Source organism: Palaemon carinicauda, chromosome 16, assembly GCF_036898095.1.
Source record: "Palaemon carinicauda isolate YSFRI2023 chromosome 16, ASM3689809v2, whole genome shotgun sequence".
NCBI lineage: Eukaryota > Metazoa > Arthropoda > Malacostraca > Decapoda > Palaemonidae > Palaemon > Palaemon carinicauda.
The window spans coordinates 42,433,724-42,450,183 of NC_090740.1; the positions used below are offsets into that span (position 1 = coordinate 42,433,724).

A 16,460-nucleotide genomic window follows, 5' to 3' on the forward strand; every position below is an offset into this window, starting at 1 on the left:
CTGAGGGCGAAACTCACCTACTTCATTCGCAGAGCGGATCTTGACAGTACACCCGCAGGTCATGATCCGAGGAGAATTGCTTCATCACTGAACTTTTTTCAGTATATGGACTTTGAGCGTCTTTGCTCATATCATACATATACCAAGGCACTTCCCCCAATTTTTGGGGGGTAGCCGACATCAACAAATGAAACAAAAACAAAAAAAGGGGACCTCTACTCTCTACGTTCCTCCCAGCCTAACAAGGGACTCAACCGAGTTCAGCTGGTACTGCTAGGGTGCCACAGACCACCCTCCCACATTATCCACCACAGATGAAGCTTCATAATGCTGAATCCCCTACTGCTGCTACCTCTGCGGTCATCTAAGGCATCGGAGGAAGCAGCAGGGCCTACCGGAACTGCGTCACAATCGCTCGCCATTCATTCCTATTTCTAGCACGTTCTCTTGCCTCTCTCACATCTATCCTCCTATCACCCAGAGCTTCCTTCACTCCATCCATCCACCCAAACCTTGGCCTTCCTCTTTTACTTCTCCCATCAACTCTTGCATTCATCACCACCTTTAACAGACAGCCATTTTCCATTCTCTCAACATGGCCAAACCACCTCAACACATTCGTATCCACTCTAGCCGCTAACTCATTTCTTACACCCATTCTCACTCTCACCACTTCGTTCCTAACCCTATCTACTCGAGATACACCATTCATACTCCTTAGACACTTCATCTCAAACACATTCAATTTCTGTCTCTCCATCACTTTCATTCCCCACAACTCCGATCCATACATCACAGTTGGTACAATCACTTTCTCATATAGAACTCTCTTAACATTCATGCCCAACCCTCTATTTTTTACTACTCCCTTAACTGCCCCCAACACTTTGCAACCTTCATTCACTCTCCGGCGTACATCTGCTTCCACTCCACCATTTGCTGCAACAACAGACCCCAAGTACTTAAACTGATCCACCTCCTCAAGTAACTCTCCATTCAACATGACATTCAACCTAGCACCACCTTCCCTTCTCGTACATCTCATAACCTTACTCTTACCCTCATTAACTCTCACTTCCTTCTCTCACACACTTCCAAATTCTGTCACTAATCGGCCAAGCTTCTCTTCTGTGTCTGCAACCAGTACAGTATCATCCGCAAACAACAACTGATTTACCTCACATTCATGGTCATTCTCGTCTACCAGTTTTAATCCTCGTCCAAGCACTCGAGCATTCACCTCTCTCACCACTCCATCAACATACAAGTTGAACAACCACAGCGACATCACACATCCCTGTCTCAGCCCCACTCTCACCAGAAACCAATCACTCTCTTCATCTCCTATCCTAACACATGCTTTACTACCTTTGTAGAAACTTTTCACTGCTTGCAACAACCTTCCACCAACTCCATATAACCTCATCACATTCCATATTGCTTCCCTATCAACTCTATCATACGCTTTCTCCAGATCCATAAACGCAACATACACCTCCTTACCTTTTGCTAAATATTTCTCGCTTATCTGCCTTACTATAAAAATCTGATTCTTACAACCCCTACCTCTTTTAAAACCACCCTGTACTTCTAAGATTGCATTCTCTGTTTTATCCTTAATCCTATTAATCATTACTCTACCATACACTTTTCCAACTACGCTTAACAAACTAATACCTCTTGAATTACAACACTCATGCACATCTCCCTTACCCTTATATAGTGGTACAATACATGCACAAACCCAATCTACTGGTACCATTGACAACACAAAACATATTAAACAATCTCACCAACCATTCAAGTACAGTCACAACCCCTTCCTTCAATATCTCAGCTCTCACACCATCCATACCAGACGCTTTTCCTACTCTCGTTTCATCTAGTGCTCTCCTCACTTCATCTATTGTAATCTCTCTCTCATTTTCATCTCCCATCACTGGCACTTCAACACCTGCAACAGCAATTATATCTGCCTCCCTATTATCCTCAACATTCAGTAAACTTTCAAAATATTCCGCCCATCTTTTCCTTGCCTCCTCTCCTTTTAACAACCTTCCATTTCCATCTTTCACTGTCTCTTCAATTCTTGAGCCAGCCTTCCTTACTCTCTTCACTTCTTTCCAAAATTTCTTCTTATTCTCTTCATATGAATGACCCAATCCCTGACCCCACCTCAGGTCAGCTGCCCTCTTTGCCTTACATACCTTGCACTTTACTTCCACATTTTATTCTTTATATTTTTCATACTTCTCTATACTATTACTCTGCAGCCATTCTTCAAAAGCCCTCTTTTTCTCTTCCACTTTTACCTTCACTCCTTCATTCCACCATTCACTGCCCTTCCTCATGCTGCCTCCAACAACAACCTTCTTGCCACACACATCACTTGCAATCCCAACAAAATTTTCTTTTACTAACTTCCACTCCTCTAAATTGCCAGTTTCTCTTACTTTCACTTCATCATATGTCATTTTCAACCTTTCCTGATATTTACTTTTTACCCCTGGTTTTATTAGCTCTTCAACCCTCACTAGCTCCCTTTTACATCCACCTACTCTATTCCCTCACTCTTTTGCTACAACTAATTTTCCTTCCAAAAAATGATCAGACATACCATTAGCCATACCCCTAAACACGTGCACGTCTTTCAATCTTCCAAACATTCTTTTATTTATCAACACATAATCCATTAATGCCCTTTCTACTACTCTTCCATTTGCCACTCTTACCCATGTATACTTAATTTTATCTTTCTTTTTGAAAAAGCTATTACAGGTAGTCGCTGACTTACGACCGATATAGTGACCGAGAGATGAGTCGTAAGTCAAGTTCGCCGTATGTCGAACTAGAAAAGTGAAGTTTCCGTAGATTTATTTTGAAACGTAATCATCTGGATCATATTTTGTCAATATTTTCTTACTGTCTATCATTATTCCATTTTCTTGTTTCATAGGATATCATATGCTCTATAAATGCATTTTTGTATTCTATTTATCAATTTTGGAAGCATTTTACAATCGAGTACTGAAAATTTTGTTTACCTTTGGTTATGATCAGCTGATCTGAAAGTGCCGCTACCTACCGTATCAAAATATGGCGTACATACGTATGGCATATTCTTTTATCATTTCTTAACTTATTAGAAATATCTTCATGATGAATATTACATCAACGCCAATATGTTACAGGAAATCAGTTTCCATACAGTTCGTCTAATCATTAGGTATAATGCGAAATCGCTGTAGCTCTTTCTGTGTGTGTGTGCTCGCTCTCGCAATCGCATACGGGAGTTCATTTTTAAAGCTTCATACAGTATTCACGTTCAGTATTAAGCCTTTATATTTCATTAGACATTACTGTGTTTAATTGTGGTTTATTAAAGAACGTTTATATTTTATTTTTCAATTTCTTGAGCATATCAATAATCAACAAATACTTTTGATTTACTTTCGGTTGGCGTAAGCTGATCTCAAGGTCACGCTGCCGTATTACTATTATGAGCACATATATATAGTGCGAATAACACTTGATTTATATAATTTTCTTGACATTCGAAATTTTTTCATAATGCATATTACATCAGCGGCCAATATGTTATAGGGTATTACATTTTCCATACAGTTCGTTTATAGTACTACATTGGATCCTCCTCTCTGGTTACGGTTCATTTTCCCTTTGCCTACATACACACTGAATAGTCTGGCATATTCTTTACATATTCTCCTCTATCCTCATACACCTGACAACACAGATTACCAAACAATTCTTCATCACCCAAGGGGTTACTGCACTGTAATTGTTCAGTGCCACTTTCCTCTTGGTAAGGGTAGAAGAGACTCTTTAGCTATGGTAAGCAGCTCTTCTAGGAGAAGGACACTCCAAAATCAAACCACTGTTCTCTAGTCTTGGGTAGTGCCATAGCCTCTGTACCATGGCCTTTCACTGTCTTGGGTTAGAGTTCTCTTGCTTGAGGGTACACTCGAGCACACTCTCCTATCTTATTTCTCTTCCTCTTGTTTTGTTAAAGTTTTTATAGTTTATATAGGAGATATTTATTGTTGTTACTCTTCTTAGAATATTTTATTTTCCTTTTTTCCTTTCCGCACTGAGCTATTTTCCCTGTTGGAGCCCCTGGGCTTATAGCATACTGCTTTTCCAACTAGGGTTGTAGCTTAGTAAGTAATAATAATAATAATATAGACCTTATTATTAGTTATAAAAGGAATACGCTCTCTCTCTCTCTCTCTCTCTCTCTCTCTCTCTCTCTCTCTCTCTCTCTCTCTCTGTATTTTGTTTTTAATTCAGTTGTATCTTCATATTTTTTTTGGAAAATTATTAAAAAATTCTATATATCATTATTCGATGTTTCGATTATGGGAATAATAACGCATCGGAAGGGAATCACTTGATGTGCCTCTCGCCTTCCGCTAGAAATATGACGTCATCAGACTTTTTTCTTAAATTTACGGTAAGTTACACTAATCTTATAACTAATGATACAGACCACTAAAACATTTTATATCGTTACTGGGTGTTTCGATGATGGGAATGCTGTAATAAGATTACTCGGTAACAATGAAAGGAAATCATTCGGTTCGTCAGCGCGCTTCCGCCAGATTCATGACGTCACAAGACACGTGACATACAGTAAACTCTACGAAGAATGACTTGCAAAGTATGTAAATTCATTTTCTTTGTTTCCCGCAAGAAATGAAAAGAAAATACTAACTTACCTAACAAAAGTGTTTTATTTTTATAATGTAAAAGGAAATATATTATTTTCAAGAAAATATTTGCCCTATTAGTATATTTTCTTTAGATAAACATCAATTCATTATCAGAGATTAAAAAAGTAGTGTACAGTACAGTCAAATTTACGCTACGTAGTACTCATGACAACCGATACAGACCCTCAAAATACTTTGTATCGTTATTTAATATTTCAATTATGGAAATACTAATATTAATCGTTAGCCTATTGGAAGAAAATCACTGTATTGCCCGGACGCTTTCCGCCCGTGATGTGACGTCACCAGACATATGAACTCGAAAGATATTAAAACTTTTCTTAATTTGTTTTTAACTGAAAATAAATACTGAATATTAACAATAAAAGACAATAATAATTTACCAAGATAAATCAGTTTATATGTATACAAGAAAATAGATTATTTTCAAGGAAATATTTGTCGTATTTCCGATAAACTTGTGACGTCTTCACCCTGAAAAAAAATGGTCGTAAAGTCGAATGGTCGTATGTCGCATAGGTCGTAAGTCGAGCAATACCTGTACTTATCACCATCTCTTGCTCAACACATATCTACCAGTCTCTCACCACTCTTATTTTCACCTGGTACGCCATACTTCCCAATGACACCTTCTACCCTTCCAGCGCCCACTCTATCATTTAAGTCACCCATGACAACTACATAATTCCTTCTACCCAGTCCTTCTACACACCTAGTTAATTCATTCCAGAACTCATTCTGCTCTTCTTCACTTTTCTCACTACCTGGCCCATACGCACTGACAAACGCCCAACATTCCCTACCCAGCCTAACCCTTACCCACATTAACCTAGATGATATCTCCTTCCATTCCACTACTTTACCTGTCATCCATTCACTCAGCAATAAAGCCACACCCTCTCTCGCTCTTCCCCTTTCAATCCCAGACACTCTACCAGACATTTCACCGAACATCACTTCACCCTTTCCTTTTATCTTCGTCTCACACAAGGCCAATACATCCATCCTTCTATTCCTAAACATACTTCCAATTTCACATATTTTACTCTCTATCGTACTACATCCACGCACATTCAAACACCCCAAAACTAGAGTGCGGCGAGCAGTCACTCTCCCCCCATCTCCATCTCTTTGTCGATGTCTCACAGGATGTAGATACAGGAGAGGGGGTTCCCAACCCCCTCGTCCCGTCCCTTTTAGTCGCCTCTTATGACACGCAGGGATAACGTTGGTGCTATTCTAATTGTTTTTATGCCCCCGCGGCCACAGGGGGCATATACTCATATGCTCATATACTGGATGGAAATCATCCAGAGTTTTCTACAAACGCTACACTAAGCAAGTCCATGAACTGAAGCATTATGTTCTGGTGGCAGGTGGTGTATTAAAACCTGTCGTCTAGTGCTGCGATGAAGAGTTAATTGATTGGGACTATCAATTAGGGTGAAAAGGTGTTGACACTTCCAGTGCAATACCTTTTAAGTGAGTCACCATGGTGACACTAAGGCTGTTCAAAATCTCAAGTATGGAATTATACAGATAACACTTCTATGTACACAGTGTTGATAGTATACAACATTTACAGAATTTATATTGGGAAAATTTATCAAAATTTTCAGCTTTAGAGTGGCACTCATCATTTCTTCCCCTTCAGGTAGGAAAAATATTTTCTGTGTACGTTGCACGTATAATTCCTTTAACACGTTACATTTGTTTCACTCGTTTTCCATTTAGTCATTTATTCGAAATGTCTATTAGAATGTAATTGCGTCCTATTTCGCCCTGCAATTTGCACATGATACATGCCAGAGTTCTAGTACTTATTTATTTAAGTAAACCTCATATCATTGTATGCTTGCAAACAATGGATTTAGTTGACACCTATATTGTTCCGACAATATATACAAATCGTGAGACAGTTTGTATATAGGGTGGATACTTATGTTTGTTCATACAATATATGCTAACCTTGAGGCCCCTTTTCTACTGTCTAGTATGACTCTTCCCTGCAGGGGCCAGGAAGCACTAACTTTGTCTATGATTAGTGGTAATGACGGATGACGGTAACGTCATTTGTCTCAGTGGTCCAGATGACCATAGAAAAATTGTTCCAAGGTTAAGGCACCTATGAAAATCCACAGGTACAGTACTTTATAGTAATTCTCACAGTACTTTATAGTAATTCTCTGGTAAACTTCCATCAGGACGACATGGTTTGAGCCCCAAAAACGGATTTTGAGCTAAGCGAAAAATTATTTTTGGGTGAGATAGCCATTTAGTCTTGATGGACCCGCCCTCCTTTTATATAGAAAAGGCCTTAGCAGGTTCACTCCCGAAACTACTATATCTGTAGCACCATGCTCAATGCTACAAGGAATAAGCGCCATCTTGATACTCAATAGTAGTATGGGAAATAGGGTAACTTTGATAACGCTATTCGGGGTGAAGATCGCTATGTGTCGTATTAAGCATACGTCCCATGAATTATGCGGTATCCTTAAAAGAAAATTTAAGGATATTCGTGCCAGGAGTTAGAAGTCTGGAGACCTAAAGGTAAATTCTCTGGGAATATCACTGTAGTTTATATATCCCTTGGAAGCTACTTATAGGAACCTTCCATCAGGACGACATGGCTATCTCACCCAAAAATAGATTTATTGCCATAAATCATAACTTTTAATAGGAAGCACACTTTACTTCAAGTGTCAATGTGTTGACCTCAGTAAAAACATAATAAAATTTTCTCTTTGGTGCTATCTCCCCTCCCCCCCAGGGCTGCTGCACAGTTACCTACTTTTCATGTACCTAGTGGACAAGAAAAAAAGCAGGTTCTTGGGAAAAAGACAATAACAATGATTAAGATTTATTGCATTATGATTAGCATCTGTTTTCTCTCGTGATCTGAACTAATATTTTCTGTTCAGCATTTTTTATTTTATGGTTAGTTCAGTGTTTTTATGTTTCAACATTACTTGGGTATGTTTTCTGATAGTATTAAACCGAAATTTTCTTTAAATTGCGAAACCAATAAGTGCTTTGGCTCTGATTGTTCTCTAACCATTTGCTGCACTCAATAAGATGAATGTATGTCTTGATTTATTTAGCCTAGTGAAACTGTATTTTAGACACCCCCGTTTGATTGTGTCGTATGACAGTGTGGAAAGTTAAATCAGTCAATGTTGTGGAAAGGGTGTTGATATTTACGAAACAATGGCCTGGTGTTTTTGATAACCTTTTAAGAATTACTGCTTGTCTAGATTAATAAGCAGTATTTAGCAGGAGAAATTATTACCAAAAACATTATTTGTTAGAAAGCAAAGGTATTGGATGCTGAGTTTGTGATGATGGAGCCATGTCCATCAGCAGAAGTAGTAAAGAAACATTCCAGGCAGGTCAATGTTAGTTTGGGCATTTCAAGAGAAGAACGGTCATCCATGATGTTATGTGATACAGTGAGGTTGCGAGCTCTGATGTCAAAGCAGCAGAAGTATTCGTTTCCCAATTTAAAAGGCTAGGATTCCAAGTCTTACACACTGCAATAAGTGTTCTTGGCCGTATAATTTTGGCCTGGGAAGTTTTGAAAATGCTATTCTTTTTATCAACTTTAGCGAAGTATGATGTAATTTTATAGTTATGAAAAATTTGGAGTGAAGTTTGTTAAGTTTTCATTCTACTCTCTTATCCAAATAATGCAAGTTTTCTTTATCGTTAACCTAGTATTATTCTTATTCTCTACCATAGTTCAGTATAGCATGGTTAAGAATTTTTAGATAAACTTCTTCATATTCAATATTTTGAAGAATAATCATGGCAATTATTAATGAATCACCTCCCATCAATCAGGAAATTAAACTTTCTATACCTTCCTTCAAATAGAAAGTTTCCCTCCCTCCACATGTGTTATGCTGATACCTTTCAAGCTAGAGTTTACAACTTTGTAAAACTAAATTTTCATTTATTTGTCCTAAACCTGATTCGTTGGTTTTTGGCCGGGAACCTCGTGCTTTTCCTTGCTTCTTGGTACATAGCAGTGGGGTGACTTGTGTTAAAAAGAGATATTAGGTTTTATTTTGTTTTTATTGAGATTTACAAACTATGACTTGAAGTTAACAGCCTTTTGTACTCAAAAGCATGTACTGTATGGAAATAATAGAGTTAAGTTTAAAACTTCACTCTTATTGTCATTTGATGTTCCTTATATTGAATTGTTTCATAGTGTTGATATATTTGTAATTTTTAAAGTATGTGATGTTCATAATGAAGTGCAATTTTTTTTCCCTTTAGGTGGTATGGTTCTAGCTATTGCAATAATAGCTGTTGCCTATGCAGCCTGGCACTTCTACAAGTCCCGAAATGGCCGCAGTTATCACACACTGTAAGTAGAGTGGAGCTTGCCTTGCGATGCTGCCTGTTTCCCAGCCGTCCTTCACTTGTTATATGATCACAATTTTCTCGCACAACTGTGATAGTCCAAATGGGATCTACTACTAATGGGATGCTATCTCACCGAGGCTTCACAAAGACTGTGGTAGAATCGTGTGATGTGTAGATAGTTATTGATGGATCATAGGGTAGAGCAGTATGCTTTCTTTGATTTCATGGGTTAATAGCCTATATGGCTTGAATTAGCCTCTTTATGTTCCAAAGTGCAGTACAGTATGATTTCGGATGTTAGCATCCTCATACTTAAAAGGAAATTAGATCTTATGTAGCTTTGAAGTATTGTAGAAAGAAAATAGATCTTCAGTATTTTTTAAATAATGTACTTGGTAAAGTTGTTTTTTGATAGTTTTTGTTTTATCTTATTCTGAAACTTGATTTAATTGCTTCATGAAGACAATTCAAAATATGATTTAGAAATGGCAAAAAAAGCTGACTTGCCAATTGATTATTGACCTATTTAATAATGATACTGTATTTTACAGAGGTCTTTTTTTCATTTCCAAAAGGATACCAACCTAAGGATACTTTTTCCCCTTTTAAGTCGTGGTTAGGTTTCTCTATGATTTATTAGATTGAGGTAGCTTTTGGAGATAGCCACCTTTTTTTGTTTATGCCTACGGCAGCTGCTAAGTTGTCAGAAGTGCTGGTTAGATTCATATGTAAAAATTGAGAATTTTAAGCCTTGTATAAGGTTTCTGAATTTGGTTTTTCCTCTGCAGGCTCTTGGGTTAGAAGAAATCTTGGTGCCCATTTGTGATATATCAATACAGGATTGTTGATTAAGGTAGACTTACTTGAACGAAATGCTTCTTGCACAATTTCACTTGTGTTTATTTGTTTGAAGAAGGCAGTAATAAACCAATTTTAGATCACTTTTAAGTATACGGGAAAACACATTGCTTCTTCATTGAGCAGTCAATTTGAGAAAATTGGGATCTGACTTTTATCCATTTTTAATTATCAAAAATTTAGACTTGATTGTGGCTTGACCTTCATTGCTCACCAGATTTATTAAGATCCTCATCATAAGATCTTAGGAATACCTGTAATAAGTATATTTTATTGGAAACATTTTCTTGCGTTAATAATAACTCTCAGCGTCCTTAGCAACATCTATAAGAAGTTAGTAGTATTGTTGGGTCTCTTCAGCTTCATAAGGAAATGTATTTTCCAAGGCAGTGTGAGATGTTTAATAAGGTTTTAATAAATACACAGTTATGATTACATGCTTTTGGAAAAAGATCTGTTACTCCAATGTTAATTTTTGTGATCCTTTTGAGTTTTTAATATGCAGTGAGTAGTACAAAATTAATTCAATATGATGGTCTTCAAATTTCATTTCTTTGTTTTTTTTTTCTTGTAATTCTTGCAAATATTCTTTCTCATAAACAAGAGCTTCAGAACTAGTTGTTGAAATATTTTCTTATGTTCAATGCAAGATTTAAAAGTAGTTGTTTCAATTCGTCGCTGGTGATAAGAAAATAAAAATAAGAGAAAGGATTTTGATGGTAATGTCAGGTTTTTCGATTAGTTACATCTTATGACAAGTTACATCCCTGTATGTAGCAGTGCATAGAGACCATTACCTAGAAGTCAGTAGCCCATGCTATTGAAACAAATATTTTGGTAGTTCATAACATTACAAGTTACGTGAGTTGTAAGATGGCATTTCCGGTAATGTGTAGTACCTACGGTCTGTCAATGATGAGAAGTCATGTTCAACTATTTGCAGCACCTCTTAAATATTTGGATGCAATACTCAATACCTTGAAATTCGTTTCCACTCCGTTTTATCTCGCCTGACTATCCAGTGCCTTCAAAATTTTTTTTTTTTTTTTTTTTAATTTTTAGCTGGGTTTCTTCTTTTTTTTAAAGATAGACTGTTGGATAGCAAATTAGTGTAGATATAAGATGGATGTGGTTTTGCTAAGGATCTTATTGAATTCAACTAAAATGTGGTTGCCCGAGGTGAAGCTTTCAAAGTAACTTTGCTTTGGGGTTTGAACGTGAGCTAGATTTTCTAATTGTCCTAGAGATGCTGAAGATTAAGGGTTATCCTTGGACAATTATAAATGTGATAAAATTTTGATGTTCCTCATGCAGTTCCTTGAGTGGTGCATTCCTATCTGAGGACAAAAGACAATTCTAGACAAACTGTTTTCTTATCTGTGACAAAATGACATTCAACTAATGACGGTGGACTGGCGTTAACAAGGACTTTTTTTTTTTTTTTAATTAATTTGCTGCCTCAACAAGCAAAGTTTTAGATAGAGAAATAAGTGAAAAAAGAGCTGGAGTATCTAAACTAGCCCATTCACACTGCAGTTCTGTACAGTACAGTACAGTATTGATATTGAAAGGGGTTAGCTTTTTAGAATTAATCAAGATTCTTAGCCCTTAAAGCCACAAGATAATTACAGTGATTATTTAACTGTATAAAATGAACATTATAAATATCAATCCTGAGTTAACAGGAAATAAATCTGTATGTCACTTAAATGTTAGTGTTCCTAGAATTGTTTATGTATCGACATCATTGGGCTCGTTGATCTCCTCATTTTGATAATAATAATAATATGTATCAACAAAACTTGTCTCCTTCAGGATTGGACAATTTTAGAAACAAGTAGGATATGAACAGCACAAAACTTCAGTTACAACCAACCATCCACTAACAGCATCTTTAAATTATGAGGATGGATGTGTTTGGCACAATTCACTGGAAAAAATAGATAATAGCCCTGTACATTATTGATTTTTAGTTATCAGCAGTTTTATTATATCAATTGATAAAACGTAAGTTAGGTTAACATAATGGAATGTGAAAAATCCAATAAATATGAGAATTAAATAATCAAATTTAAATAAATTTTCAAGGTAAATTTGACTATTATGAGATTTTAATGCCCACACTCCATTTTACTACTGTGTTTTCCATTACCAAGGAGTGCCTTTGTTTTCAAAACAGAGGAGTCAAAGTTTTATTAGTAATGAAGGTATATGATGTAGATTTCTATAAATAATTTGAATTAAAAGTGGCAAGAAGGGCCATGAAAACTAAACAAATATATTGGAAGTTTAAGAATGATCTTGTGTAGTAGATCTGAAAATTATATAAATGTGGATGTTACTCATGAGAATGCAAGTATTGATTTGGTAAATGACAGACACTGGGGTACAAATCTGATGTCCATTTTTTTTTTTTGTTCACTTCTGAGGAGGAATGACTAATGACTTTTGCTTTATCTCTAAATTGGTCATAATAATTTATCTCGTTGATACCATGTAACTCAGGCCTTGAAAGTAGGTAGTACTGTACTTAAATTGCAGTAAAGTATATTTCACGCAACTCTGGTTTCAATCGGTACAGAGTGACAGTTTTTCAAGTTGTATTCCGTTTTGAGAATCTCTCTTTTCAGCCAGATTCAGTTGAAAAATTTGTTGGAAATTAAGATTGTGCAATTTTTTATTCTTAAAGCAAACTCTTTGTGCTAGTCTCTTGAGAGTTGAGATACTTTACTTGGTGTCTGTTATAATAATGTAAATGGAAGACTTAATCTCTGTGCCGTATGAGTAATTATCTAAAATAAATACTATTTTCTTTGAGTTCTAAATCTTATTGAGTTGCAAAATTCTCAGTGTCTGTTTTTTTATACCTCTCTCGCACAAAAATGACTTTAATAAGCACAAAAGTAGCTCAAAAGTTATGGGAATGAAAAAACTGTATTGAGACGTAGTTTGAAATAAAAAATTAAGTGGTTCTTATTCTATGAAGAAGGTTACTCGTGAAACTGTAGTTTAGGGGAAGCAATCTCTTCAAGATAGAATTTGTGTAATCAAGATTCTCTATTGTCATATTGACTACCAGTGCCTTTTGAAGTTAGTCAGTGCTAAACTTGTATTATAGAATTAGACTGTGGTCTAACTTGTTTCCTCCACGTTTTGCTTATTGAACCACATGGTGAATACAAATATACAATAAATGACACCTTTATTTTTGTAAAGGTGGAGTTCGTTAAATTGTAATATTGTATTTTAATCTGGAAAAGCTAATCAATTACATTATGCAGATGATCTAAACAAAATCTGAACTACCCATCTCTTTATCAGATTAAAGTAGTGTTTTGCACCAATCTGTGATATATATTATCTGTGATTATTTTTTATAAGTAGTGCTAAACCAAATTTGCAATTTCTTTAACTTTTCTTAGGAAATGGGAAGTTGCATATATTTGATTTGTTTGCATAGTGTATTACTACAAGTACATTCAGCTGTAGAATAAATTATAAAAATCCCTGGAGGTAAAGCTTGTTGGTTATATGACAATATTGAACAAGATTACAGATTTGACCTGAAGATGATTTAATCATTCTACTCTCATTTGTTTTCATTGTTGCTTAGATTAGGAATGTGAAATATGTGGCAGAATCAGTTATAAAGATTAGGACTTTTATGTATATCGGTAGCTTTTCCTAATGTCACAATAAAAGGGTTGTGTTGACAAGATTGCTTATCAATTCAAATTTGGTGTTTTGGTTAGGATAGTTATTGCAGTACATTTTGTGCAAAAGTTTTGATATTATTGTTGAATCAACATATGAAATTCTTATTTTTACTTTCCCTGATACCTTTTATTACCAAGATACCTCATTCATTTGCCAGCCTCTGATTAGTCACAAATATTACCCCAAGAAACATGACCACCCTATATAATGGCAATATTAACATTATTAATATAAACTTAGTTTATTTAAAGTATGATGGATTTTTATATTGGAATATTTGACTTAAGTAGTCTTGTCATGTTGCCAAAGTGTGATGCATGGGTAATCTTTAAGGAAAATCCTGAAAAGTTTCTTCATATTTTGAGGTTTGTAAGGCAAGCTTGGTATTACAATGTTTTTAACAGTATTGTAATTTTGATTCATAAAGGAGAGACCTCTGAAACTAATTTTCTCCCTATTCGTCAATCTTGATTTCTTTAATTGTGGCCTTTATTTCATTGTTTGAACTTTCTTAAGGTTAATATACCATATTATATATATATATAATATATATATATATATATATATATATATATATATATATATATATATATATATATAATGTGGATTTTTTTTGAGGGTTAGAAGGTGCATTTTATTTTTTATTGTTGGTCAAGGTTCTTTTCTTTTCTTATTTTTTCCTTTTCAGAGTTTGTATATTTCTTTTTTGTAATATATCTCCTGGGAAGTGGTAACTGATTCATTTTGGAGTTGGTTCTATCATGTACTATGCTTGAACAGTATATGTATTAATGTATATGTTTGAAATGAATTGCTGTATCAATATTGCTATTGAAATGTTATGAGAATGTTATAAAGTGTAGTATTTTTCTTTGTAATGTGCATTTATTGCAAAAATATAATTTCAAGATATTGCCCCCATTTTTTATTTATTTTACAATCTTGTTTTGTTAACAATTTTTATTTTGCAGCTACCCCTTGTCAGTCAGTTCACCCTTTTTTTTTATGCTAATGTGTAAGTGCATCATGCTAAAAAAATGATTCATTCTGTATTTTGTTTTCAAATTTCCATTTGAGGAGAAAACCATTAAAAGATGGTTTATTATAGGTACAGTAATTGTTTGAATCAGGCTGATGCTTTCTTTATTGAGATGTAGGTTTGGTGAGGGCACCAATGTAATTATGACCAATGCCTTCAGTATCATTGAAATGTAACTTGTAGATTATCATTCTTCCTGTCTCTACCTCTCTTATTTGTCCATTGGTCTGATGACTTTTCTCTTGGCAGGAGTATACAGATTACTGTAGTTTTTTACATTTTTGTTTGGCCTGGCTAAACATTTCAATTATAGGATTCATTGATATTTCCCTCGATTTAAATTTTTTTTTTTTCCACTTTTCATGAGGTCCAATAAGGTTTAGGTTATCAGAAATACTTTTATGTGACTTACGTGAGTTTCTCATTTTTCTCTTCAATTAAAATATTTAAGGCATATTTCCACTTTAAAATCTACATACTGCCAAATTCATTTGTGACAGGTGACAAGATTCCAAGTTGACAGTAATCTTGCAAAATTCACATCTTGTTACTAATATATAAGATAAAGTATCCTCAATAATCCGGCATATTTTAAGGGCCTAACTCTGGCGTTATGAGCTAAACTACGGTTTTATGTTGCTTCAATTAGGCTACACACCAATAATCATGGACAAGAATAACTTAGTTTTATTATTACGGATTTACTTTTATGAATTCAAATCTTATTTTCTTAACAAATAACAAACATTTCAGAGGTAAATTATACATAAATTGTGAGAAAGAATTGTGCTAGCCTACTAGAAACTTAGTCTAGGCCAAGTGAGTTACGGTAGGTACTATGAATCCTAACCTAAGGAAATATTGATAAACTTATTTTTGGTATGGTAGGCTATCAAGTAATGATAGATTCATCAATTGGTATGTGAAGTAAAATGACTAGCCTTTCAAAAATTCATACCAAATATTTGTAGACTATGCCTACTGTAAATAGTCAATGTGAATTGGCAAAAATATAAACGAAGGGAAAAACTTATTTTTTGGGAGGTGGCACGTGATCTCCCAGGACTTTCACGTGAAAGGGTAGAATTCTATCCAATACGACATAAATACCAAAGAAATATTGTTTCCCCTGCTCTAGGGCCAGTATATCAACGTGCATAGCAAAAATTCACTGGGTAAAAAGGTATCCTCAAATGCTGAAAATCGTCTGCTAGGGGGTGACGTAATTACTATGTCATCGCTGCATACAAAAGAACCAAAGCTCCAGTCGGAGACAATGCTACCTGCGTAGCAACTTGTGCCTAGTTGCTATCTCGCATTCCTAACCGAGAAATTTTGATTTCACTCCTGTATATCAAGGTAAAGAGGTTGGAGGTTCCTGGAGACCACACCACCTCCCCAGAAATAGGGTTGCAACTTATGTGATTGATGTGCTGTGTCGTCCCTAAGAGCTATTACCAGAGCAATAATGAGTAGACTCTTCACCATCAAGGACAATAGTCTACCACCAATTAACAACATACAACCCCTTACATATTTTTGTATTGATAAGAAAAACTAACAGGTCTTACTTTTAACTTAGTTTGGGATAATAAGTATATTGAATGCCCATTATCACACATCTCCTGAAGGACCTGTCTGAATGGTTCTTCTCTCTGGATCATGAGTGAGCCAGGTACCATACATAACGATGTATAGTTTGGATTTGTTTCAGGTAGTGT

At 35.4% G+C, this 16,460-nt stretch overlaps 1 protein-coding gene across 4 annotated transcripts in view; it reads left to right on the forward strand.

Annotated features, from left to right (window-relative positions):
* The window catches only part of LOC137655734 (integumentary mucin A.1-like), a 200,406-nt gene that overhangs the window by 64,242 nt on the left and 119,704 nt on the right, over positions 1–16,460 (forward strand). For 3 of the 4 annotated variants that reach the window (XM_068389778.1, XM_068389777.1, XM_068389775.1), the window contains one exon: positions 9,036–9,126. In XM_068389778.1, coding sequence (XP_068245879.1) covers positions 9,036–9,126 — 91 coding nt within the window. Of the gene's footprint in view, positions 1–9,035; positions 9,127–11,798; positions 14,617–16,460 lie in introns of those variants that run through there. The other variant, XM_068389776.1, reaches the window with a different exon arrangement.